The sequence below is a fragment of the Bos grunniens genome, chromosome 26 (genome assembly GCF_055505025.1).
Source record: "Bos grunniens cultivar Pamir isolate PY7600 chromosome 26, Bosgru_T2T1.0, whole genome shotgun sequence".
NCBI classification, from domain to species: Eukaryota; Metazoa; Chordata; class Mammalia; order Artiodactyla; family Bovidae; genus Bos; species Bos grunniens.
Window position 1 is genome coordinate 42392789 of NC_141190.1, and position 22726 is coordinate 42415514.

Here is a 22726-nt window from a genome sequence, read left to right on the forward strand (position 1 = left end):
AGCCACCAGGAAAGCCCAACAATACTGGAGTAGATAGCCTATCCCTTCTCCAGAGGATCTTCCCGATCCAGAAATCACACTGGGGTCTCCTGCATTGCAGGCGGATTCTTTACCAGCTGAGCTATCAGAGACAGCATCACTCTTAATTCTGCTATTTCCTTATTACCAACTGGAATGATGTGTACACATTTACGAGCTATCATATTTTAAATGGCAACTATTTAATGAGATATTAGAAGGGATGGTTTAAAGGCAAACTCATATGTGTGATTAGGATGGTACCTGAGAAAAACATGGGCTTCCCTGGTGGCTCAGACAGTAAAGAATCTCCTGCAATGCAGGAGACCTGGGTTTGATCCCTGCGTTGGGAAGGTCCCCTGGAGAAGGGAATGGCTACCCACTCCAGTAGTCTTGCTGGAGAATCCCATAGACAGAGGAGCCTGGCATGCTGTGTTGGACACAACTGAGCGACTAACACTTTCACTTCACTGAGAAGAATATGAACTTTCATTGTGCTTGTTTGGAATGTCCTCATGGTGACTTATTTTTCTTTTTTATCTCTATAGTTACTTCAACTCCTGGGGAACAGTCACATGTTTACCAACCAATAGGTACTGTTTCCATTCTTATATTTTGAATCTGTTTTTCTAAGGCTGGGGTCCCGCCATTAGTGGCCAAGAGAAATGTAGCCAACATTATTCTCATAGTCCTGTATGGAGAAAAATCTGCTCATTAAAGGAACATGGGTGTTCCTCATGTAGGGACCTTTTCAGGGAGAACAAATAACCCACCTGCCCTGGGTTATAGTCATGGAAAGGCCTTATGAAGGCCCTGACCCACACAGGGCTCTGGTGGGTCCTTCTCAAAGAGGAAGCCCACCAAGCAGCCCCAAACCCTGGGACTCAGAATCTGAGGACTGACTTCGCCTGCTTTTAATTCAGGGCTCAGTGTCACTTAACCAAATCCTTACCTTCTTGAGCAATGATACCATCTCTTCTGCTACTTGTTCTCCTAACCTCTGACTTCCTCCATCATTCTCCAATGAATATAGTTTTCAAATTCAAGAAAAGTGAAAATAACTTTGTCCTGAAAATTTCATAATATACCTTGAGAGATCAGAGCTAGAAAAGCAGTCTGAATCCTAAGCCTTCAGCTGAACTATGTTTAATTTTGAGAGAAACAACTTGAGAAATGACACCCAAGAGAGGATGAAGACTGGTTATTTTTATTTATTTATAATTTATTTACTTGGCCATGTCATGCCTTACCTGTGGCATGTGGGATCTAATTCCTAGATCAGGGGTTGAACCCTGATTCCCTGCATTGGGGACATGGAGTGTTAGCCCCTGGACCACCAGGGAAATTCGTAGAAGGTTATTTTTAGGTGTGTGTGTCTCCTTCAAGGGGCTTTCCTGATGACTCAGTGGTAAAGAATCTGCCTGAAGTGCAGGAGACTCAAGAGATGCAAATTCCATCCCTGGGTCAGGAAGATCCCCTGGAAAAGGAACTGGCAACCCGTTCCAGTGTTCTTGCCTGGGAAATCCATGGACAGAGGAGCCTGGTGGGCTACAGTCTGTGTGGTCGCAAAGAGTTGGACGTGACTGAGCGTGCACACACACGCATACTACGTCTGTTACAAAGCCAGCAAGGTCACTTGTGTTCCATAAAGAAACTGCCCAGTGAGGAAAGCACTGTAGAGTCTGTGCTAAATTTCAGATACAGAAAAGCCGTCCTTTTCTTTCTTCTGGGCATGTCATTCCCCGTGAATGTATGCAAAGCGCCCACAAACTGGGGTGGATTCTCTAGCTGGAAAGTCTTCTCATTTGAGAAGGGAGGGAAGCTTGTCAAGCCGGCCTGGCTCTGGGCTCCTGTAGATCTGCTGGTGGTGAGGCTGGCCAGCGGCAGGAAGGAGGTGTGAGGGCCGCGTGGAGATCTACCACCACGGCACCTGGGGGACAGTATGTGACGACCCCGGGACCCGCCGGCCGCCTGGGTGTTGTGCCGGCAGCTGGGCTGGCGGCCCTGAGGAGCAGTCTGTTTGGTGATGGCTTCGGCCCCATCTCCCTGGACCACGTGCCATGCGTGGGCGATCGGCCCACCTGGGCCGGTGCTGGCACCTCAGCCTGTCTATCCACAACTGTGGACCCCACAAGGATGCAGGGGCCGTCTGCGCAGGTACTGGACCTTCCCTGAGACCTGACCTCCTACCCTAGCAGCAGAGCCCCATCTGCCAAGCAAGCCGACCCCACAGGGTTTGGGACTCCAGGGCAGGCGAACGACTTGTGAGGAAGCTTGAGTCCCATCAGGGTCCCCCAAACACAAGGTCAAGTCCCCTTCTCAACATTGTTCAGCAGGTCTCTGGGTCATTCCTGGCCTCTCTTCATTTGCTGATCTACCCAATGCTGAGTCAACACCCTTGAGTTCACTTTAGAGTCCAGTCCCTCCCATCTTCAAGGAATTGCCAGGTCCCCTCTGTCATCCACCCACTGGGGTAATTCATTGCACTTCCTGTGTCTTGAAATGATCTGTTGTGAGCTTTAAAGCCGACTTAGTAGTGCTGTGTTGGGAAATTCCATGAACAAAACCGGGTTCCTCTCACCTATGTCCCTTGTGAAAACGTCAACGCTACTTCTTTTGGCCCCAGTGATTTGAGATAGTTTCCCTTTCTTCTTTTGATAATTCGGCCCAATTATGCACTATACGAGACTGCCAAAAAATGTAAAACAGAAAAGGAAATCTGATGAAATGAAAACACCCACTGCCCAGCTTCTCTTACTTTTTAAGAGCAAAGACCGGAAGAATAGGATTCAGTCCATCTGTCCATTTATTTAACAGAAATTTACTGAGCACTCTGGGCTCCCCAGGTGGTGCTGGTGGTACAGAATCTCCCTGCCAATGCAGCAGATGTAAGAGATGTGGGTTCAATCCCTGAATTGGGAAGATCCCCTGGAGAGGGAATGGCAACCCATTCCAGTATTCCTGCCTGGAGAATTCCATGGACAGTGGAGCCTGGTGGGCTACAGTCCATGGGGTCTCAAAGAGTCGGACGGGACTGAGCACACAGGCACTGAGCACTTTATATTCACCAGACACGACTCTAGGTGAATATAGTAACAAGAGCAGCAGACAGCCATCCTGCCCCCAGAGTGCTTACATTCCAGTGCGAGGCTTCAAGATCACGTCTGTGTTTCAGCCATGATAGATCATTACAAGAATAAATGAATGCTGAATTGGGACTCATAATACCCTTTCTTGTGTTAAACAACCACTTTCTCCTAACACTTAGACAACTTAGTACTATGTCATAAGCTAGTTTGTTGGATGAAGATGAGAAACCAATGTTAGAAACCTAAAGTCAGGATTGGGAAGCTTCCTGTATGTGTGTGATCAGTTGCTTCCATCATGTCTGACTCTTTTGCAACCCCATGGACTGTAGCCCACAGGCTTCTCTGTATATGGGATCCTCCAGGCAAGAATACTGGAGTGGGTTGCCATCCCCTTCTCCAGGGGATCTTCCTGACCCAGGGATCAAAACTGTGTCCCCTGTATCTCCTGCTTTGCAGGTGGGTTCTTTAGCCACTGAGCCACCCTGGAAGCCCAGGAAGGTTCCTAGTACTTTGCAATTCTAGGAAATGTTTTCTCTTCACTGCATCCAGGAAACAGGCTTTCTGATCCACCCAGGGAGATCACACTGTTCCCACAATAATAAATGTTTGCTTCCCACTTCCTTCCTCATGCATCCCTGTCTCTGTTCCAGTCTCACCCAAGCAGCCTTTATCTTTTTTTTTTTAATTTTATTTTATTTTTAAACTTTACATAATTGTATTAGTTTTGCCAATATCAAAATGAATCCGCCACAGGTATACATGTGTTCCCTATCCTGAACCCTCCTCCCTCCTCCCTCCCCATACCCTCCCTCTGGGTCGTCCCAGTGCACTAGCCCCAAGCATCCAGTATCGTGCATCGAACCTGGACTGGCAACTCGTTTCTTACATGATATTTTACATGTTTCAATGTCATTCTCCCAAATCTTCCCATCCTCTCCCTCTCCCACAGAGTCCATAAGACTGTTCTATACATCAGTGTCTCTTTTGCTGTCTCGTACACCGGGTTATTGTTACCATCTTTCTAAATTCCATATATATACGTTAGTATAATGTCACATTTCAGGTCTTTTTGTATCTAATTTGCATATCTGAGGTACAAATCTTTAAAATATTGGGTTGGCCATAAAGTGCATTTGGGGTTTTCCCTAAGCTGGAACCTGAAAACCCAAACGCACCTTGTGGCCAACCCAATCAAACAGTAGCTTCTAAATTTCTTACAAGTGGGTGGGATTTTTGTTTGGATTTTATCTTATTTTGGCCTCTGGTTTGTTTTTATCATTTCAGCGTCAGCCACAGAAATGATCACCTCACCTGGTAATTTTATTTTCTTGCTAGCTTGATATAAATCATAGATATATAGACTGCCTTGCATACAGTTAGGGTTAAAGTTTATACCTCATATGAAGATAACCAGCAAGCTCATATCAAACTAACATAAAGTACTCATATATTTCTTGAGTAACGTAGGCGTGAATTGGACAGATACTGATTACATGCCTTCAGTACGTAGGACACTGTTCATCATGCTTCTGAGTCCTTGGTGCCACAGTAGGGAAGTCAGGAGCTTTGTTCATACTCACAACAGTGTCCACACATTTGGGAATTCAGTGAGTTAATTTTTAACTCACAGGACTTCAGGCGTCTCAGGCAAAAAATATACCTTTAGTCTGCATTTTCAGGAAACAATCGAGTCCCACATCTCCCATGTGTGTTTCACGTTATAGCACACCAATCCAATGATAGGTGAACTTTTATAAAGCATTTACGGGACTTCACTGGTGGTCCAGTGGTTAAGACTCTGTGCTTCTGCTGCAGTAGACAAAGATTCGATCCCTGGTCTGGGAACTAAGATCCCACATGCTGTGCGGTCAAAAAAAAAAAGAAAGCATTTGCGTGGCTAAGTGAGTTGAAAGTGGAAGTGAAAGTCACCCAGTCGTGTCTGACTCTTTGCAACCCCATGGACTATACAGTCCATGCAATTCTCCAGGCCAGAATACTGGGGTGGGTAGCCTTTCCCTTCTCCAGGGGATCTTCCTGACCCAGGGATCGAACCCAGGTCCTGCACTGCAGGCAGATTCTTTACCAGCTGAGCCACAAGGGAAGCCCATAATAAGTTGGGGAAATACAATACCCCTCTCTTGAGGATTCAGTCTATTAAAATGTTCAAGCTCTGGCAAGCCCTACCCTAAGGGATCTTCTTTAAACTTGGCAATATGGAATGTTTCTCAAACTTCTTTGACTGCTGAGACCTTCCGGGTTTGAGTAGAAATGCAGCATCACAGAATTTGGAGCCAGAGAACCTGGGATTATGGTCTGGCTCCAGCCTTATACCTTTGGGTGACAACTGGCCAAGTCCCCTTCCTTCTCAGAGCCTCTGTTTCATCATCTGCAGAATGGGAGGGTGGCACTTGTCCGAGGATTGGGTGGCACACTCCTGGGCAAGCTGTCAGTGATGGGAGCTTGTTGTTGAATCCCTGAGGGACGTGTGTGCTGCCACCTCTTGGGACCTGCCTGGTTCTCTAGGTGAGCAACTCATGTGTCCTTTGGTAAACTCCCCTCTTGTGGACACTGGGGATCATCTTAGGACCTGAGTTGATCAATATACAACCAAGCAAGTTGGAGAAATACCATCTCAACCCAAGTCAATTCAACTCAAATATTCTCTGAACTGTAAACAGTTATGTAAGTAGCTCACAGTTCCTATTTTTAAAGTCTCAGAGCCCTCTGCCAAACTTGATAGAAATGGATATTCTATGGAAAATCAGACGATGAAACAGATATGTCTCCTTGGATCTACGAGAATCAGCTACTAGATGTCTCAGCCAAGGACAAATTCAATATGGCATCATCGCAGTGTAACATCTTTACAAGAGTCGGAAGAAATCTTAGAGATTGTTCAGACCTGAAGTTACAAAGACGCAGCTGGCAGACTAGTTTTGACCTACAGAATGGTTTTGTTTCAGACAACAGAGTTTTGCCTATGCGAAGTTTCATTCTTTTTAATACCACATTTTAAAAGTAGGAGATTTCATATAAAAGTCCAGATTTCAAGCTTTGATGGGGAAGCCAGAGGCTGGGAAATACAAGTGTGAATTTTCACAGGGCACTGATTGTCCAGGGCAGAGAGGAGACGGGTTTCCCTTTATGGGCACATGCTGTTTGTCTAGTTTCTTCCTGGCCCGTGCCAATTATTTCTGGACCTGGAGTCATCTCCACTTGGATGTTTGGTGCCTCTCAAATTTTAATGTGTCTATAAATCACCTGGAAATCTTGTTAAGATGCAGATTACGATTCAGTTCCTTGAGGGAGAGTGAGGGGTGGGGTGGGGTTTTAAATGTCTGCCTTTCTCACAGGATGGTGCGGATGCTGCTAGTCCATGGATTTCATTTTTCAGATGCATCCTCTGAAGTTTCAAGATGCAAAGGAACTTGTCCAAAGTCACATGGCTGTTTACACACAGAGAAGAGACTAGAACCCAAATCTCCTGGGTCCCAGACCCAAGTATCACCTCCTCCACTATTTATTTCCCTTAGCTTAATGGAAAGGAGAACAGGAGAATCAAATAGTAACAGAGCATAATCAAATATGAACAAGACTGGGACATAATTTGTAAGCAGGGTAATTCTTTTAAAAATCTTACCAATGAACGTGATTGAAAAGAATGGTATTTAATTACAGTTTTCTATAAATTGTGCTTGCTTTGACAGTCCCTGCCTCAGTTTCAGCCACAGATTTGGTTCTTACGACTGGTAACAAGTTTTCTGCTGATTTGTCCTCTTACTAATGTTAAGAGATAATGATGTGTTGAAATTCTACCTAAAGAGTACTGTTGGCCCAGGGGTCACTTGGCTGAATTAATCCCTTGGAAAATAGACTAGAATCCAGAAATAGACAAATATACAGTGAAGTTGAGGTCCCAACGCTCAAGGAAAGCACTTGCATACACCTGGGAGTGATCCACAGAATCTACTGTTCATACTTCCTACACACACTGGCGCTCTGGTCTCCCTGCTGACTGTGTATTATGAGAGACAACAGATTAGGGAGGAGGTGCAGAGACTGGGAGGGGGAGACCTCATAGAAGAGCCACAGTGGTAAGGGCAGGAAATGCTAACAGACAGCCACAGAAGGGTTCAGAAAACCGTTCAGTGTCACCAGCCTCCCACGGCCCAGCCCCGGTTGGATCCAGGGATTCCCTCAGGAGTACTGTGTTGGCGATTAGAATAGCAAAGCAGAGATTTATTAGATGCTCAATAATAACTGGTTTATGCGGAAAATCAATATAATCTGTGACACCAGGTAGGCTCTGTCCACAGAGGCTGCAGGCGCCCTCTCGAATAGCGGAAGGTGCCCCACCTTAGGCACCTTCTCGAGTGGGTCTTAGAAGCCCAGGCAAGTAAGTGGTCCCAGAGGACCCCCACGCTCAAATTATTTTGGCCTGAAGGAAGAACAGAAGAGAAAAGGAGGAAAAGGAAACAAGAAAGAACGACATGGGGAGACCAAGCTTTGAGCAAGGCCCATAGCTTTATTTTCAACAGGGGCTTTTATACCCTAAGTTGCACATAGAGGATAATCAGATCAGATCAGATCAGTCGCTCAGTCATGTCTGACTCTTTGAGACCCCATGAATTGCAGCACGCCAGGCTTCCCTGTCCATCACCAACTCCCCGAGTTCACTCAGACTCACGTCCATCGAGTCAGTGATGCCATCAAGCCATCTCATCCTCTGTCGTCCCCTTCTCCTCCTGCCCCCAATCCCTCCCAGCATCAGAGTCTTTTCCAATGAGTCAACTCTTCGCATGAGGTGACCAAAGTACTGGAGTTTCAGCTTTAGCATCATTCCTTCCAAAGAAATCCCAGGGCTGATCTCCTTCAGAATGGACTGCTTGGATCTCCTTGCAGGGATGTGAAATCATGCAAAGTCAGCAGTCTTTGATCCTTATTGAGACCAGGCTTTCTTTTCTGCAAATTTATTGTATACAAATGGTTCAGGTGATTTATATCATTTTCTGGCCAGAAGGCCTGTTAACATTTTATGACTCTGATAAAGGTTTGTCAACCATAAGACTTATTTTCTCTAGGAGTAATTATTTTAAAGTTTGGCGCCATCCTCCAAAGGTGTTAGATAAAGTTGCATTCCTATAGGGCAAAGGTGCAATGGGTTTACAACAAAGGAAAGAATTTATTACCTTAAGAGTCTAAAGTTGTTAACACCAAGGCCACTACTTATTTTTTCTACATACCAACTGTATTAATTAATACACTTCCAAGGAGACAATACAGGGGATGTGGAAACTTGGCAGCAAGCATTGGCTCAACAACGAAATCTTCTACTAGTTCTATTCTGACAATTTCTAACTCTCTATACTATTTGAATATCTTAAGCTCCCCGTGCCTCTCACAGTTGGGAGACTGTAAACAATCGTATTCATAGCTGTAGGAGTCCAGGTAAACCTGTCAGGCAAGTTAGAGAGCCATCTGAGGGGTTTGTAAACTAAAACACTCTTGTCATGCCCAGGAACTTTATTAACTGGAGCTGTAAGTTAACTCTTTTTCAGAGAGAGAGAGATGGTGGTGGGGGACAGCCCCCCGTAAAGTCAGAGGTATAGGTGAGAGCACAAAGCAGTAAAGTAGGCAGACTCTGGTTTTGGGGGTAGATGTTTGAGAATTTCCAGGAGGACTCCTGAGGCTCGGATCCCAACTTTGCATATGCCGAGCCTTCTTCCTCATGACCTTTGCCACGGGCGGAATTCCTCACACTGGCTCTCAGCACCAGCCTTTCTAAATATCACAATTTGAAGCAAAAGTACCCACTAAACTCAACATCCTTTGAGATACCTCCTTAATACAACCTTGAACAGCAATGGTTTCTTCTTAATGAGCCTGAATCACGCAAGTTAATATATGACCAGTATCTTCTGTTTAAGAGGACAGGGAAACTTGGTTTCTTTCAGGAGAGTTTTAATTTATAACAGCTCATGTTTTTATTTTTGCTATCCAAAAAATGTTTATTGAAGGATAGATGATTTACAGTTTTATTTACAGTGTTAATTTCCGCTGTACAGCTAGTGACTCAGTTACATACATATAAACGTATTTTTATATTCTTTTCCATTATAGTTTATCATTGGATGGTTCCCAGTGCTATGCAGCAGGACCTTGCTGTTGATCCATCCCATATATAATAGTTTGCATCTGCTCACACCATCCCTCTTGCCATTTTGCCAGAGGCTCTGATATTCTAATGAACAGAAGATCTGTATTTAAGAGACAGAGAAATGTACAGTTTATCTTGAAGAGATAGGATAAGTGATAAGCTTTAATTAGGAAGACAACAAAATAGGAAAATATTAACACAGAATACAGCAGACAATTTGACTGTGGTACTAAAATGGCGATAGGTGTCAATTAGCATTGCATAGAAAAGATTTAAAACCGCCTAATAAACATTTAACCTCAGAGCAGGGCCTGATAACAGAGAAATGGCTGCAGAGCGTGTTTCCACTTTGGTTGACTGCTGTGTGTGTACAAGCACAGTAGTTCAGGGCACACACCACTCGTGTTTTTATTGAGGTGCTTAAACTTTTATTCAAGAGGGTGGGAGACAGTTCTCACACTTAAATTTTTCCAACAGCAAAGCCTGGTTAATGAGATAATAGGAAAGGTACAATCATGTGTATTAGAAAAAGAATAAGAACTTTCTGATCCACTGACTAACTTTGCTGTTTGTGTTTCATATTCAGGCATCCTTCCGACCTCAGCAGAAGTGACTCCTTCACCTGGTAATGCCCTCTGCCCACTGCAAATGTAGATGGATGAGACAGCAAGGTTGCCTGTGTATGCCACCAGGGCCAAGACTAGGACAGCTCTGGGGAGGTGTATCGTCAGGGTGTTGTTGTCTTTGGAGCAGAGTGCCTTGTCTGGGCCAGACCCTGCAGCAGGCGTGGGGACTCGAGGGGTCAGGCAGGCAGAGAGGGGGTCTCCCTGGCCAGGTCAGCTCGCCTGTTGCAGGTTCTCACAGCATCGCGAAGCTCTCCATAGCGCTTGTCACAGGAGCAGTTCTGCAGAGCAGGAGCCATACCTAGTTTTGTTGGTTGCCCCACTCTAGCGTTTAGCACAGTGCCTACCAGAATAGATAAATAAATCAAGACTTACTGATTAAATAATGAAGTCCGTGGTTTCCATAGGCTTCCCCAAAGGCTCAGTGGGTAAAAAAAAAAAAAAATTGACCTGCAATGCAGGAAACTCAGGTGTGATCGCTGGGTTGGGAAGATCCCCTGGAGTAGGAAATGGCAACCCACTCCAGTATTCTCGCCTGGAAAATCCCATGGACTGAGGGCCTGGTGGGATACCATCCATGGAGTCACAAGAGTCGGACACGACTGAGCACGCACACATGCACGTGTGGTTTACGACAGCACACACGCATGGTTTCTATGCTCCAGGGACAGAGAGAAGAAAATTAATTAACTGTAATACAACTATTTTTTGCCATTTGGCAAGTTTTGATCAATTGTCTTTTCTTATCTCCAGCATCTCTGAGTATTGCTGTAACCACCTCGACAGGTAATTAATTTTGATGTTATTTCGGGCTTTGTCTGTCTTATAAATTATTCTCTTATAAATTACTTGCTTATAAATTATTTGATTTTCCAATGAGCTCATTAAATAACTATTTATGTCATGATAAATTCTTTGAAAGTTTTAAAACATGTTTATGATAAATTCTTTGAAAGCTTTAAATATGTTTATACTGACCTGACTCAAAAAAGGCCACACTAACTGCCTGGGCCAAGGGTGAAATTAGTCCAGCCAGTTCAGCCAAACACAAGCACTGAGTCATTCGCTGGACTGACTGGTGGTCGAATGTCAACCGTCCATGAAGGAACCTTCTCCTGAACACCAGCCATCATGTAGGTGTTGTCAGACTGGTGGAGAGTCAGACCACGGCTTTTACTGATCCTTCTGAATGTTCATCCAGCATTCATTGAAGATGGCCACGTGCCAAGGTAGTGAGGGATGCAGAATTGACCAGGGTAACAAATAACTCTCCTCTTGGATGTTGTTGGACTTTGAGTGATGCCATTATCTGAGGAGTTACCGTGTAACTTTTTTTTTTTCCTCTTTCTTATTTTTTAAATTATGTAAGTATGATAACACATTTACAGGAGACTTGGAAAGTACAGGACAAAGTTACATATAGTTCTACTAAATATTACAATTATTTTTAAGTAGATAAATTAAGAGTTTTAGTTGGAGTTTGAATATCAAACTCTCAAAAATTAATAGAATGAATATACAGAAAACTAGAAGGGAAAGAACCATGAAACAACTCAGCATAATTAAGATTTATACAATTTTCACACAAATAGAATATAAATTCTATTCAAGTTGCCACAGACCGTAAACTAGAAAACACTAGAACATATCCAGGAACATGAAACGAGGTGCAAAAATGTCATGGTCTAAAGGTATTGAGCTCATACGGAGTCTGTTCTCTTATCACTCTGGAATAATGTTAGAAATCAGTATCAAAAGAGATTTGAAAATAACCCACATATTTTCACCCGTGTGACTTTGGACTTAATAATTTGACAAATAGTGTTAGAGATTTATTTGGGTGAAAGACAATAAAGAAGATGCTCTACACTACTCCAGGTGTTGAAGTAATTATGACATAAAGCATCAGAGTCAGAACCAAAATATGGTCTTTATTACTGATATAGCTCAGAGAAGAAAATGGCACACCACTCCAGTACTCCTGCCTGGAAAATCCCATGGATGGAGGAGCCTGGTAGGCTGCAGCCCATAGGGTCGCTTAAGAGTTGGGCATGACTGAGTGACTTCACTTTCACTTTTCACTTTCATGCATTGGAGAAGGAAATGGCAACCCACTCCAGTGTTCTTGCCTGGAGAATCCCAGGGATGGGGGAGCCTGGTGGGCTGCCGTCTATGGGGTCGCACAGAGTCGGACATGACTGAAGTGACTTAGCAGCAACTGATAAAGCTAAGAGATGCAGTGCATCTCTTAGTATGAGACAAATGGACTTTTTATACTCCTCCTCACCCTCAGTCTAGATCTTGAGACAGCCTACCTAGGGAAAGTTCTGGTCTGCAGAGGTCACCCTTTCCTGGGTCACCATCTCCCACTCATTTAAGGGGAAGCAGGGAAAAAGCAAGTCCGCCATTTATGGAATCTTTGTTAGATGAACGCCATACAATGGAGAAACTTGGACCAATGGTTGTTGCCCTCTGAACAGCTAGCCTCCAAGGGGAGAAGGGAAGGGTCTCCAAGAGGAGACCCAGGGGGTAGAGGGGTTCCCTGGGGCAGTAGAGGATTTGGAGATGCCCTGCTATAGCTCCTGTCTAGACAGTAGGCAGACAAGCCAAGTCAGTCATACTGATCTCCGTTGGCCATTTTTACGTCTTCATTATCTTATAGAAACATGTATGCCTGGTGTGGCTGTCTTACTGCTGCCTTGTTCTTTTTGTTCATCTGCAGCTTCATTGTCAGCCAGTGTGACCTCCACACCAGGTAAAACACTCTCTAGTGTCCCATAAGCGTCTCTTCTTGGAGTTCCATTGATCAGACTAGGCTGTCGCACGGATGTTTTGTACCCAACACAGCCTCAGTAAAAACCCAGGAGTCTTCTCCACTGGTACATAAGTTTCTTCATCTCTTTTTCTACAGATCTCTCTTCAACCTCAGCAGATATGACCTCTCCATCTGGTAAATGCTCTCTCACTGTGGTGTTTAAATGAACCAGACTAGCTTCTTACTTTCTGTCCTACTTAGAAAATAAGCCCGCTTAACGACCATTTTGGCCACAAAGTAAACCCCAATGAAAAGACACACAAAGTATCTTTTTTCTCGTTGCTAAGTGTCCTATTCTCTTTGTTCATGCACAGATGTGTTCTCAGCCTCAGCAGAAGTGGACACCCTCTCTGGTAATGTTTTCTGCCTGTCACATTTCCTAAGTTTAAACTCCCCTCTTTAAGAAGTGAGCATATACATTGAATATTTTGTCTACAGAATAAGCCCCAATGTAAACAGAAGTCCCAGCCTCCTTTTCACAGAAATTAAGCTTCACGTTCTCGTTCACGCACAGACACAGAAGTGGTCCCTCCACCAGGGAACACCTCCTGCTTGTCACACTGGTCTTGATTGGATGTGCCCAAGAGGGCTGGGGGTCCACACCTCCACCTGCTGCATGGTCCTGTGATGATTCAGGCGATACTTTGACCCCTCCACCCAGACACACCCACTAGGGGATGGACTGTGATAGTGTTGGTTTTATCCATTCACCACTTCCCTGGTGGCTCAGACGGTAAAGTGTGGGAGAACCAGGTTCAATCCCTGGGTTAGGAAGATCCCCTGGAGAAGGAAATGGCAACCCACTCCAGTATTCTTGCCTGGAAAATCTCACGGACAGAGGAGCCTGGTGAGCTACAGTCCATGGGGTCACAGAGTCGGACACAACTGAGCTTTTCACTTTCACTTTCTTCTGTTTTCAACCACACTGTTTTTGAAAAAAATCATCCCATCTCCTTTTCACTAATACTCGAGTTTGATCCTTCTTTGTTTGCAGATATGACTCCCACTTCAAGCGAAGCTCCTTCTTCACCAGGTATCTCTCTGCTCTCTGTAGTAGCTCTGTGAGTGGCTTTCTGAAAGAATCCAGCCAAGAAGAGACGCTTCCTTTTTCCCTAACAGAGGTGGGGAGAGAGCACAGGAAAGGCTGGGGAAGCTCCAAGCCACTAACCACCCCCACCCCCACATTCCTGATTCACCTCGTGGAGCCAGACCGAATGTGACTCCCGCATCCTGTGCCCTGAAAGGCAGAGGGGTGTCAGAAGAGTGTGCTTTGGGGTCTCTTGGGTCTGAACTGTGGGTGATCCAGGCCTGTGTACAGGGCCTCCCAGGTGGCGCCAGTGGCAAAGAACCTGCCTGCTGATGCAGGAGATGTAACAGATGTGGATTCGATCCCTGGGTGGGGATGACCCCCTGGAGGAGGACATGGTATCCCTCTCCAGTATTCTTGCCTGGAGCATTCTATGGACGGAGGAGCCTGGCGGGCTACTGTCCATAGGGTTGGAAAGAGTTGGACACGACTGAAGTGACTTATCACACACACGCACTCACAGACATGTATATAAGCTGAGTCTCCACATCTTCATCCATAAAATAGTGATAATACTTAGCTGGCATGTTTATGTTAATAGAGTCGTAAATTATGACACATTGTAAATGCTCATAATGGGAATTGTTAATCTACCGTGTTAAAGACCAACTTCACATACACTGTTTCACCCCCTGCATGCACAAGTCCACAAGATAAATAAGCAGAGTGGATTCTTTTATATACAGCTTAAAACAGTCTTATTTTTTTAAAAATTGTGGTCTACAGCGTAAAATTTCAATGAATTCAAATGTTAAAGCTTTCTTTTCACTAGAAATTTTTTTGGCAGCCACAGATCTGGTTTCAACAGAATCGACACCATCACCTGGTAACAATCATATGCCTGTTGCTAAATTAATCCTTAGTTTTATAGTAGTTTATACAACCAAACGCTGTCATAAAGCCCATTGTTACTCTTCCTACCTTGCTTCCTTCTGAATACTTTCATATGGGATTTTAATATTAGATATGGTCTCTCTCTTATCTAAAAATATTTCTGGAATCTCACTTGATTTTCTTCATTTCATTTTCAGCCTTTGTAAAAATCTAATGTTTTGAATTCCTCCTTTCAAAACTTCAGTGCATTTATAAAATTTTTCTGATCATTGAATAAATTGTTTGATAACTATCGGTTAAGACTCCATGCTTCCAATACAGGGAGCACAGGTTCAATCCCTGGTCAGGGAAATAAGATCCCACATGCTGCACACCACAGCCAAAAAAATTTAAAAATAAATCAATAATTTAATTTTTGGAAAATAAACAGCACACAACACTACTTGTTACATTTTGATACAACTTAATGGCCAAAAAAAAAGTAAAATAAAACCTAATGAACAGTATTTAGGCACTCAAACTAAAGCAAAAAGTTTTTAAAAAGCATTAGTGTCTAAACTTAGAAAAAACATTTGGTTCATTTTCAGCTTTGAATATAAATATGTGACTTCGAGGATATGCATGTTTTTAAGCTTGTTTTTTCTTTTTTACAGTTTCAGTTTCAGTTGATGAGGAAGTGACCCCGTTACCTGGTAATTTTTGTTTGTTTCTAAGCACTAAAACTATCATATCATTATTAATACTGTTATTTCATTTTCATTGAAATTTCTTACCCTTTACAGAAAACTTTATAGCTTTTAGGTGCATGTGTGCAGGTACAGATGTGTGCACACACGTACATTTTGTAGGTTAGAAGCCTTGATGCACCTCTCAAGACCTCACTCAGATGTTTGCCTTTATTCATAGTTCAAACAAGAATCGTTATCTTGCTTCCAGTATCTCAGTAACAGTCGATGAGGAGAGCAACTCTCCTGGACCAGGGCATTTCAGTCACAGAGAAGCAGATGCCGGAGATGTTTGTTAACGTTCACTGAGCATCTTCTATGTGCTGAGCAGAGCAGGAAATTGAAAAATAGTCACTGGCAACCAATTTATATGAAGGCAAATCATCTTATACACATTGTGGGTGTAGCACCACCTACATAATATAGGTTTTCTTTTTAAATTAGTTTTACTTTTTAAATCACCTTTTTTGAAGTATAATTATGTACAGTAAATTGCACACATCTGTGAGTTTTGTCTCATATATACAACTGTGTGAGCACCACCACAGTCGAGACCTAGAGCATTCTGGGCCTTCAGTGGTGTGTGTGCGTAGTCGCTCAGTCAAGTCCCTCAGTTGTGTTCAAAGGTGGTCCAGTGGTTAAGAGTTGGTGCTTCCAATGCAGGGGGCACAGTTCGATCCCTGATCAGGGAACTAAGATCCCACATGCCTCAGGACAAGGCAAAAAAATTTTAAAAATTAAAAAAAAAAAAAAAAAGATTTAGAGTATTTCCATCCCCCAGGAAGTTCCCTCATGCCCCTTTACAGTAAATCCTTTCCACTTCTCCCAGGCCAACTGATCTGTTTTCTGTCGCTATAAATAGATTTGGTTTTCTAGAATCTCATAAAAGTGAAATCAAAGCATATGTGTTTTTGTGTCTGACTTCTCAACCTTACTTAACAAATTTTGAAGAAACATTTATTTGGCTGCAATGGGTCTTCGTTGTGGTGTTCAGGATCTAGTCCCCTGACCAGATATCAAAGCCAGGCTCCCTACATTGGGAGCTCCGAGTCGTAGCCACTGGACCGCCGGGGAGGTCCCAATGAATTGTTTCTAAGATTTGCCCCAGGTACTTCCATATGTTGGTAATTTGTTCTTTTTTTTCATTTTTATTGTTTCTGCTTAGTAATGATGCATTGTGTGGACATACCACAATTTATTATGGACATACATATCACAATTTATTTGTCCATTCTTCTGTGGATGGACATTTGAATGTTTCCAGGTTTTGTGTATTGCTAAGAATTCTGCTGTTTATGCATCTTTCTGAGGTCGTGTGTTTTCTTTATCTTGAGTAAACATCTAGGAATGGAATAACTACATTACATAGTATAGAGGTTTTCATTGAGGTATAATCAATACCTCAATAAACATTAACATATTAACACAACATATTAATATATTTACATATAACATATCAACATAATTAACATAGTAATATAATTAATATTAACATAACATAAAAAATAAACATTAGTTTCAGGTGTACAATATAATGATTTAATATTTGTATATACTGCAGATGATCACCACAGTACTTTGAGTTAACATCCATCACCAAACATAGCTACAAAAATTTTTTTCTCAAGAGGAAAATTTGCAAGTTCTCTCTTCAGTTCAGTTCAGTTGAGTCGCTCAGTCTTGTCCGACTCTTTGCAACCCCATGAATCGCAGCACACCAGGCCTCCCTGTCCATCACCAACTCCCAGAGTTCACTAAGATTCATGTCCATCAAGTCAGTGATGCCATCCAGCCATCTCATCCTCTGTCATCCCCTTCTCCTCTTGCCCCCAATCCCTCCCAGCATCAGAGTCTTTTCCAATGAGTCAACTCTTCGCATGAGATGGCCAAAGGACTGGAGTTTCAGCTTTAGCATCATTCCTTTCAAAGAAATCTCAGGGCTGATCTCCTTCAGAATGGACTGGTTGGATCTCCTTGCAGTCCAAGGGACTCTCAAGAGTCTTCTCCAATACCACAGTTCAAAAGCACCAATTCTTTGGCGCTCAGCCTTCTTCACAGTCCAACTCTCACATCCATAAATGACCGCTGGAAAAACCATAGCCTTGACTAGACGGACCTTTGTTGGCAAAGTAATGTCTCTGCTTTTTAATATGCTATCTAGGTTGGTCATAACTTTTCTTCCAAGGAGTAAGCATCTTTTAATTTCATGGCTGCAGTCACCATCTGCAGTGATTTTGGAGCCCAGAAAAATAAACTCTGACACTGTTTCCACTGTTTCCCCATCTATTTCCCATGAAGTGATGGGACCAGATGCTATGATCTTCGTTTTCTGAATGTTGAGTTTTAAGCCAACTTTTTCACTCTCCTCTTTCACCTTCATCAAGAGGCTTTTTAGTTCCTCTTCACTTTCTGCCATAAGGGTGGTGTCATCTGCATATCTGAGGTTATATTTCTCCCGGCAATCTTGATTCCAGCTTGTGCTTCTTCCAGCCCAGCGTTTCTCATAATGTACTCTTCATATAAGTTAAATAAGCAGGGTGACAATATACAGCCTTGACGTAACTCCTTTTCCTATTTGGAACCAGTCTGTTGTTCCATGTTCAGTTCTAACTTTTGCTTCCTGACCTGCATACAAATTTCTCAAGAGGCAGGTCAAGTGGTCTGGTATTCCCATCTCTTTCAGAATTTTCCACAGTTTATTGTGATCCGCACAGCAACTTTCAAATACATAATACAGTCTTATTAACTATAATAGTCACCATGCTGTACATCACATCCCCAGGAATTATTTTATAATTGAAAATCTGTATCCATAATAGTTCTTACAATGTGACTTTAATTCATTAAAAGAAGCTTCACTGGATAGATGTGATGAGTTAGTGCCTCTTGCCTCCTGCAGACCTGCCCCTGCGCCTGGTGGGCGGGCGCGGCCGCTGCGAGGGCCGGGTGGAGGTCCGGCACGAGGGCGTGTGGGGCACGGTGTGCGACGACCACTGGAGCATCAGAGACGCCCGTGTGGTGTGCCGCGTCCTGGGCTGCGGGCGCGCGCTGGGCGCCCTGGGTCGCGGCCGCTTCGGCCCGGGCTCGGGGCCCATCCTGCTGGACGACGTGCGCTGTGCGGGCACCGAGGATGCGCTGGAGCGCTGCGCCCACGCGGGCTGGGAGCGCCACGACTGCCAGCACTGGGAGGACGCGAGCGTGGTCTGCGCAGGTACCCGGGCTCCCCTGCCACGCCGGCCCCTCCCCGGGGTCTTCCTAAGGCTCCACCCGTTCTTTCCTCTCCAAGCATCCCTAAGGTCAGAATTCACCAGCCCGAGGAATGTCAGGTGGGCCATGGCCCCAGATTCTAGGATAAAAGAGCATATTTTATTACATAGCCATGGTGGTAGATGTTTTAATCAGACAGAGGTGGCACTTTATTAGCCAGTTTTTCTAATTCCAGTTCAGCGCAGTATTTGGCCCGAAATATAGCTAAAAGTTTATGAAGCCAAGAAAAGAAGTGACAACTTAAAAAAAATGATTAAAAAATATAGAATTTGTCTGTTGTCCCCTTGTAAACCTCTGATAAGGGCACAGTCCTAGGTGGAGTCCCTTCCCCACCTTGACCTGGCCCTTGGAAGTCAGAACCCTGCACTGTCCTGGGTTCCCCTTGGTCCCTTTCATCCAAGATTCAGTGAATAGTTTTTGTCACCGGCCATTTGTCTTGGCATTTGACTTCCATGGGCAGACCTTCTGTGTGGAGTCATCCTCCCCTATATTTGTCCTTAATTTATCCACTAAATCTCACAGAGTGATGGAATTCTAAGGTTTGGTGAACAAGGTTAGCTCACTTTGGCTCTTCCATCCCACTTTTTATAGGTGAATCAAACCACTTTTCCTTGTGCCTTATGTGCAAATTTCTCTTGTTTTGCATAGAAATGTGGCCCAAGTAGGCTATCAGAGCCCCCTTGAGACAGTTAATTCCACAGGGAGCCATGTAGTGTGAGTCAGCCTTGGGGCTGAGGGGTCCTTTTTCTCCAGATCCTCACTTTTACTGTCTGTTCACAGTTCCAGCTATTCCTCATGCTGTTGAGGGGCCCCCTGTAAATGGTAATTTAGCTTCTATTCTCAGATTATACACCAAAGGGTTTCTTTTTCATCAGGTTCAGCAGCCAAAGGACCAGTGGTCTGGGGCTGAGAGCGTTTGAAGGGCTGAGGGAATCTGGCCAGCCGTGCTTCCTTCTGGGTCCTGGCCCTGGGTTTCTGTCTTGCCTTGCTTCTGGGAGGGGAGGGCTTGATAGCCATGAAGTGTGCATTTCCCAGCCTGGGCTACTGTGCACGCCATGTGCATGGGAAGGGACGCCAGCCAGGGTCCAACCATGCGATGAGTTTTATAACCTGCAAAGCCCTGTATTTACTAGTCTCTCTCTCCAACAAATCTTGGTGTTGATGACACCATTCTCAACACTACTTTATCTATGCCAGAATCCCTCCCTCGAACTCCATCAGGAGGCCCTGGGCCCTCCTTTCCCTTGCATCACCCTGGAGTATTTCCAGGCCATTGCTTCAGCTTTAATAGGTGAATCCAATGAGCCCTTTTTCCTACGGTTCACGTCCACTGCTGGCTATGTTGTCCCTGTCCAGTGCTTCTACACAGATGATCTTTGCTTTTCTTTGTCCCCCTTCACCAGGTGCGGCTGACTCTGTGGTACCCAAGGACAACGGTAAAGTCTTCCTCCCTCCTAGGGTGTGAGACTCCAAAAAGGGGAGCTAAGAGACCCATTGTCTGTGGAAGAATGAACAGACTATGTGAGGGGACCAGTTTCTGTGTCTCCCCTGAGATCTCTTGTATCTCCATCCTCTTGCTGGGCTTTAGGAGGCTGGGGAGGAAGTCCCTTTGCACCCCCTCCCTTGGCTTCCATTCCTTCTTTCTAACTTAACCCTCATACAAAGGCTCAGATGGATGTTCAGGCTCAGATGTTCTTACCATATGAGATGAGCTGTCCTTTAAATCCTTAGAAGAGGCTCTGTCTCTGGGACATGTTCTGTGGGTAGGACCCTGTGGATATGACATGACTTTTGGAAAGAAGGGGAAATATAAAGTCAATGGAAGTCAAGTTGGGTGTAGTGGGTGATGAGAGCCAACCCAGGGCACTGTCATAGTACTTTTATAAAGTAAACATAACTCACACCCCTGAGGGCTCCAGGTTCTCTTTGTAACTTTCTCCCCATCCTCCCCCTTCTGCAGCCCAGCTCTCCTGCTGGCCTCACCTTTTCCAAGTCGTCATTGACCGAGGCTACCTCCAGAGGCTGGGCTACTCGTCCTGGGACATCCATTTAAATGATAAGCTGTGTCGCCCCCGAGTCACAGGGCGCTACCTGATCTTCAACGTTCCCTATGGCCACTGTGGCACAGTCAGACAGGTATGAAACTGACAAGGTGGTGGTACCCTTCTATGGATGGAGGCCGAAAAGAGAGGCTTGGGAGAATCAACCACCTGTTAAAAACCTGAATAGGGACAGAGGAAAGGCACAACCATGACTTTGGTTCTGAGTTCCATGAGACCTGGAGCAACTCATTAATTTGTCTAAAACTGCCTTCCTTTTGGGAATTTGGAATACATAGTAACAAGTACAGAATGCTGATGATCTGATGGGTGGATGGATGGACAGATGGACAGATGGATGGATAGATGGATGCTCTTCTCTAAGCTGCAAAGCCAAAGCATTTTGTCACCACATGCTTTTTTATTCAGCACTAGTGCCCACCTACCATGTGCAAGCTGTAGTGTTGGGCTTGGGGAAGACAGCCTGAGTGCTGTGTTTCTAACCAGGTTTCCCAATGTAGGAAACAAATATTAAGATATTTATGTATAATGAAATGAATATGTTTATTTCATTTTGCTTAACCACCTACTTATTTCACAAACCAGTATCATTGAAATTAAGGAAACAAGTATACCAAAGATACAGGAAGCGTGTATAGCCAGAAAATCATGTTCATAGGCACATTTAATAATGTAACAGGATACAAAGCAAGATCCCTATGCTATTCATGTATTCTTTCACATCCCTGTTTAGACACATGCCCAAAAAAAGAGCACCCCAAACACTTGACATTGTTGGAGGTTGAATGCATTCCAGCAGTCTCCATGGTGCTAAATAGCCACTTTAAGTCCGTACTTCACATTGCATCTATCTGTGCAGACTGTGATCATTCGTATCCTCTTTGTTCTAAAAATTCTAATTTTTACCTCAGAGGTTTCTTCCCCAGCAGTCTGCTGGAAGCTCCCCAGTGTCTGGGAGGCCAGCAGGCCCTGGACATTTCCAGGCACTGGGGAGAACCCTGAGCTGTCCTTTCTGGCCCTGGCTGGCCCAGCTCCCTCTGCAAGCTTCCTGTGCTGACCACAGTTCTAGGGCCAGAGCAGATAGCAATTCAGGAACCGCCTGCAGTGGTGGCAAGTCCCCAAGCACCTATGGGGAAAGGCAGCTCTATTTCCCCATAAAAAGGGCCCATGTCCGATTTCAGAGTCAGGGAATGAGCATCCTTCTAGGTGCTGAGGACCCAGCAGCCACTGTGATTGACAGGACCGCAGCTCCACGGCTCTTACACTGGCGAGAAGGGAGACACAGGTCCCGAATAAAGACAGATGAGAGTCCTTTGTCGTGAAGAGGATTAAGGAGACCGTCAAACAAGGCAAAGGATAGAAAATGCTTTGGGGTGGAAGACCACTTTTGAATAGGGTGGTCAAAGAACCGAGGCCTGAAAAAGGACATAAAGCAGGTACAGAGGAAGAGGAGGAGGGCTCCAAGCAGGGGGTCAGCAGAGGGGTGCAGAGGCCCCGAGGCAGCAGCCAGCTTGAAGAGGTCACGGGAGAGACTCAGGGCTGTGAACCACAGGAAGCCCAAAGTCTGGTCGGAATTGGGCAGGCCCACACGGTCCTAGAGTTCAGTTTTTCTTCTAAGCTGTGCATTCTCTACAAGGGTGACATCCCTCTCAAGGGGGAAGAGAGATACGGGTTCTTAGGGGCAAAAAGAAGAAAGGAAAACAAAGCAGACCAGTGAGAAACACTGCTGTAAGCTGTTGGGGCTTTCCTTGGAGGGTTTCAAGGCAGACTGCCACTGGACCTGAGTCGCACGGGCCAAGGCTCCCTGGAATAAACATCCCTGGCCAGGATGAGTCTCCATGACGCAGCAGGCTATGGGAAGGAGGCTGCTGGAGGCCCCTACTCATCAGCCTCCAGCACCTTCTTGGCCCCTTGAAGCCATGTTGGCTTTGAAGGAGCAAGGCTGAGAGTGAGGGTCCATAGGGCCAGCCCCGCAGCTCACAAGAAGCCAGGGCTGGTCTGGGGGTCAGAGCAGGGCAGAGCGGTAGAGGAATTCAGCAGCCAGAGTGGAC

At 44.8% G+C, this 22726-nt stretch overlaps 1 protein-coding gene across 1 annotated transcript in view; it reads left to right on the forward strand.

Moving 5' to 3' along the window:
- Positions 1-22726, forward strand: part of LOC147344470 (scavenger receptor cysteine-rich domain-containing protein DMBT1-like) — a 100131-nt gene that overhangs the window by 72657 nt on the left and 4748 nt on the right. The window contains 12 exon segments of the mRNA XM_086378085.1: positions 4392-4421; positions 6815-6856; positions 12610-12642; positions 12799-12841; positions 13015-13055; positions 13697-13735; positions 14577-14615; positions 15277-15315; positions 18248-18559; positions 19396-19437; positions 20019-20051; positions 20576-20751. Coding sequence (XP_086234211.1) covers positions 4392-4421; positions 6815-6856; positions 12610-12642; positions 12799-12841; positions 13015-13055; positions 13697-13735; positions 14577-14615; positions 15277-15315; positions 18248-18559; positions 19396-19437; positions 20019-20051; positions 20576-20751 — 869 coding nt within the window.